Source organism: Lampris incognitus, chromosome 15 (assembly GCF_029633865.1).
Source record: "Lampris incognitus isolate fLamInc1 chromosome 15, fLamInc1.hap2, whole genome shotgun sequence".
NCBI classification, from domain to species: domain Eukaryota; kingdom Metazoa; phylum Chordata; class Actinopteri; order Lampriformes; family Lampridae; genus Lampris; species Lampris incognitus.
In genome coordinates, this window is record NC_079225.1 from 34,021,880 (window position 1) to 34,026,420 (window position 4,541).

General features: G+C 39.7%; 1 protein-coding gene across 1 annotated transcript; it reads right to left on the reverse strand.

Moving 5' to 3' along the window:
- Positions 1-386: 386 nt before the first annotated feature.
- LOC130125163 (alpha-1-antitrypsin homolog) lies at positions 387-4,180 on the reverse strand. The gene is made up of 5 exons (XM_056294641.1): positions 4,038-4,180; positions 2,789-3,578; positions 2,092-2,362; positions 1,681-1,828; positions 387-998 (listed from the first exon to the last, which is right to left on the reverse strand). Exons 2-5 carry the CDS (start codon positions 3,567-3,569, stop codon positions 822-824), a joined length of 1,377 nt encoding a protein of 458 aa, XP_056150616.1. The 5' UTR covers positions 3,570-3,578; positions 4,038-4,180; the 3' UTR covers positions 387-821.
- Positions 4,181-4,541: the final 361 nt, after the last annotated feature.

Genomic DNA, 4,541 nt, shown 5'->3' on the forward strand with positions numbered 1-4,541 from the left:
ATAAAATACAACTGCTGTGACAATGGCTCCTGTCAATTTAGATATCCTGATAGCCTGAAATGGGATTCAGAGATCAGAAAAATGTTGAATAGTATACTAAGAATAATGCTTTATAATGAATTAAATCCTATTGTATTGTACTCTACTCAGCTAGACAAGGCTGTTAACATACACCCTATGTTCTATTTAAGGCCTAATACTAGTCCAAAGTCTTTCTCGTTTCATTTAGTCCCGCACTCACAAAAAAAACAAAAAACACTTCTTTTTTCTTTTTTCTTTTTTTTGACTTTATTAACCAACCAACTTTTTTCACACAAAGTGAACTGTATTTGTACTTTGAAGAACTGAGTATTAACTGAAGGTACACAAGGCCCCAATTTTTTCTATTCCCCCCCCCCCCAGAAAAAATTTAATTCATACAACACATCCTGTGATTCTTTAGGGCATTCATTTGCTCGTCTTTGAATAAGTGGGAATTGAAGGACAGATGCCGCTTCGAAGTTAGTAATTGTTTACTACCATTACCAACTCATAATGTAGTTTGGGTTTCTACAAGAAAGCCAAAACACCAACAACCATACATACACAACCAGCGAAACACTTTTTTGTGCTTGTATGTTGAGTGTGTATAAAAACTTCTCACTTCTTTTGACTTTTGTTACTTTTGTACTTCTGCCATTTAAATTCATTTGGCGGGTAAAAGAACAGAAGTGCTTAACATGTTACAATTATAAAGGGGAGGAGACAATGACAATGATATTGACCTGATCATCACAAGGAAACTGATGCTCTTAAAGCTCATTTCCCTCGCTTGCCCCCTGTTAGTTGGCAGTTGGATCGCTGAGCTTGCCCATGAAGAGGAAGCTCTTTATATCTTGCTGTAAGATGAAGAACAGGAAAGGCCTGTTTAGTGTCACTGGTACAGCCAGACTGTCCCCCACTTCGGTAGCTGTTCCGGATCCGTCCTCTTTTATGGTCAGCACATCCTTGTGGAACATCTGTGATGAAAACATGAAGAAGCATATTTAATAGGTTGTAGCTAGCACAAAATCCAAACAATGAGGTGTCGCTTTATTTCTTACTGTTTTAAATATTTTCTTTATACTTTTTACCTTTTTTTTTAGATAGGAAAGTGGCGAGAAAGAAAAGAATAGAGAAAGAGGAAGACGTGCTGCAAATGTCCCAGGCTGGATTTGAATCCAGGTCATTGAGCTGAGGCCTTAGCCAATATGGCATCATCATGCAGGAAAGGAGTAATTTTGAGGTAATTGATAAGCTACACCACTCATTCATACCACCCCCAGCATGGCATTTTCTATAAATATAATAATAATAATAATAATAATAATAATAATAATAATAATACATTTTATCTGTGGGTGCCTTTCAGAGCACTCAAGTACACCTTACAGAACACAGTTTAAAAAAGGAACAGCACTGTATCAGACAGCATAAAATCAAAACAAAGCAAGGTAGACAATAAAAAGTGAATACAACAGATAAGTATAAAATCATCATCAGCACAAAACTCAATGAAGCGTGGATCAGACAGAATATGCTAGTTTGAAAAGGTATGTTTTGAGATTGATTGAGACACATGTTGTAGTTAATTTAATACAATGTAGTTTATAAGTCATCTGTTCCACAATGGACCCTTGATGCTTTGTTGACAGGTCTTACCTGAGTGAGTTTGAGATTCTTATTCTTTGAGATCGTAATGAACTCAGCAGTATCCTCAAAAACATTGGTCATACCCATCTCTTTTAGCAATTCACCCACTTTGCCATCAGCTGAGATGGAAAATCTAGGCAGGTACAGATCCACCGACCTGAGATACAGATGAGATTGCCAGTGTTAGCCATATCAGATTAACTGTGAAGTATACAGCTAGGCTCACCTCTAATCAGGTTTAGGTTTGCTTGAATTATCTTGGCAGATGTTTCACAGCCTCAGAAGTGGACATGTCATTCATCATATATTCAAAACAAACGCAGTGAAGAAAATGCAAACACTGGGATCAGAGAGAGATGATGACTCTTTCAGTTTACACCTTTGCACAACCAGACATGTAACAGTGGAGTCCTCTCTTACTTTGGGGAGACTGAGGTCCGCCAGTGATCGATGAGAGCAAAGTCAAGTTTAGCCTCTACCTCCTCCATCTTGCCCTCATCGGGCAGAACGATTATCATGGAATTATTGCCCGTGAAATGGGTCTTAACAACAGTGACATGGTTCTCATTGTCCTCGTAGAAGCCAAGATTCTCGTTCTTCTGCATCATATCCACCGTAACCTTTTTGGTCTCGCTCACATGGAAGTCTGCTTTTGTCGTCTTGGATGGGTCGAAGCTGTTGGCCCAAGTTCCTGTTTGGGGTTGAGGAGGATGAGTTTATTGTGTGTACTGACCTAAATATCATTAAAAACCTATTACTTATTATTGTTTATTGTTATTATTATTATATTATGTTATAATTCGACCACCATGTTTAAATTCATCAGATTAAAGTTATAGCTTTTTTACTTATACGCTGTACTGTGACAAGCGATATTAGTAATTTGCCAAGGAAACAGTAACTACCAGTATTACTGTACAGACTTACCACAGACTTACCACTCCAAAATAAACATTATCACTACTTGTGTGTGTTTGCATGTGAGATTGTGTTTGTACGCGTGTGTAGTTGAAAATGCCTTCATCCGCCAGCCTGTTTGTTATGTTGCTGGCTACCAGTGTATATGTTCCTTTCTCTTCTTAAGGAATTATCACATGTGCCTGCATTTCTTTCTTACCGCTGTAGTACATACTGCTGAGCAACATCATAACTGTTTCAGCATCCACTTCTTTCAACAGGTCTGTTATTTTGTTCTTGGTCTCCTGGGCAATGAAGGTGTTGATCTGCTTCACTGCCTCTGCTTGTTCGGCAAAGTCAACTTTAACGGTGTTACCATGGTAGTAATGCTTAATAATGTCATTATACGCCTTCTCAAGCTCGAAGCCAGAGCCCAAGGCCAAAGCGCTGATTAAAGCTATCTGATCCTGGTGGTAGAAAAGCATGTGGGTGATGTGCTCATACGCATAGTTGATCTTGGTCTTGTTCAGGCTTGGGATGTTGTAGTGGAGGACATCACGCATCTGGTTGTAGGTGTCATGCTCGGCCCCCGCTAACAACATGGACAGAGACAAGGCGATAGTGCATGGAGAGAACATGATGTTCTCCCCAGCAGTGGTGTGAGCCTTCAGATTCTTGTAGAACTGTGCAGCAAACTCGGTGTTGGGCTTGAACAGGATTTGGCTGGTTTTGTCTCCACTGTGGTCGTAATCCTCCCCAGGAGGATGGTGGTAGCGGTGAGTGCTGTCATGGTCCTGCCCTTGGCCACCGCCGTGACTGTGCCCGTGGCCATTGTCGTGACTGTGCCCGTGGCCATTGTCATGGCTGTGCCCATGGCCATGGCGACGGCTGCGCATCAGGATTGTGTCACGGCTGTGCCCGTTGTCAGTAGGATCTGGGAAGGCCAATGTTAGAGCCAGCAGCAAGGCTGCAATCGCACAACTAGCAAAAACACCACGCATCTTTATTACCTGTGGCAATGAAGTAGATTTGAGGTGATTAGTGGGACATTTGACCTAATTTAAAATCACGTTCATCATCAAAAAATATTTTTTTAAAAAAAGGTATGAAGCAACAGTAAGATTATCAGTTAAAGACATAAGGAAAAAATGTAGATATGAAGAATTGTTTCAGTTGCTGTTATTTCCTGTTTTCACATATAATTTAACATTCATCCGTGAATTAAACTCATATATTACACAGAATTCATGTGAAATAAGCCCATACAGTGAAGCTATTAAATGACTAAGTAACCACATTTCATTGCTTCCAAATTGCTTTAAGATAACTTTCCATATGATAACCTCTTCCATTGATCATAGCATGCATTGACTCCTAAAATCTGCCCATTCAAATTTACCTATTAATGTTAATTTCATTAGCCAAGCTATCTCAAATGACCTGTTCATATGAAAAAATAAAAGGTTTACCGTCGGTATCCTCTGCCGCAGACTGTGGCAGCAGCTTGGCCATTATATAGCCCTTAGATAGTCAGCTGACACATCTATTAGTGATTAACTAAATACAGTCCTTATTGTGAGTAATGAGAACTGAAATAGTTTGTTTGCTTCCAATGATGCAACAAAACACACTTAGCACTCATGAGTAACTGCTAATGTTGAAGGGGTTTGGTTAGGAAAAAAATTGTGATTCCTGGGTTACTATATCTGACTTCTTTCTCCAATCTTGCATCAGATGTATGTGATGCAAGTTGAGATCTTCCCTTGTTTCTCATTACGTCAGATAGCAAATATTTTGCTAGAAATCAATGACCAATGACTAGTGCAATACAGGGAAGATAAAGGCTCTCTTTGATTTGTGAAAACGTTGGGTTAAGGATTTTATTGGTATAAACCCAGGGAATTTCATTCATGTAGATTAGGGGTCGACCTGACGTAGGTCGGGGAGCCGGATGTGGGTATGTGTCCGGGTCG

Bases quoted from the DNA above. Each gene is read 5' to 3' on its own strand.
- LOC130125163 (XM_056294641.1), bottom strand. From the start codon at position 3,569: ATGCGTGGTGTTTTTGCTAGTTGTGCGATTGCAGCCTTGCTGCTGGCT. The intron at 2,363-2,788 runs GTAAGAAAGAAA...AACCCCAAACAG, and splicing joins CAGCAGTATGTACTACAGCG to GAACTTGGGCCAACAGCTTC. The intron at 1,829-2,091 runs GTAAGAGAGGAC...TCTGTATCTCAG, and splicing joins CGGACCTCAGTCTCCCCAAA to GTCGGTGGATCTGTACCTGC.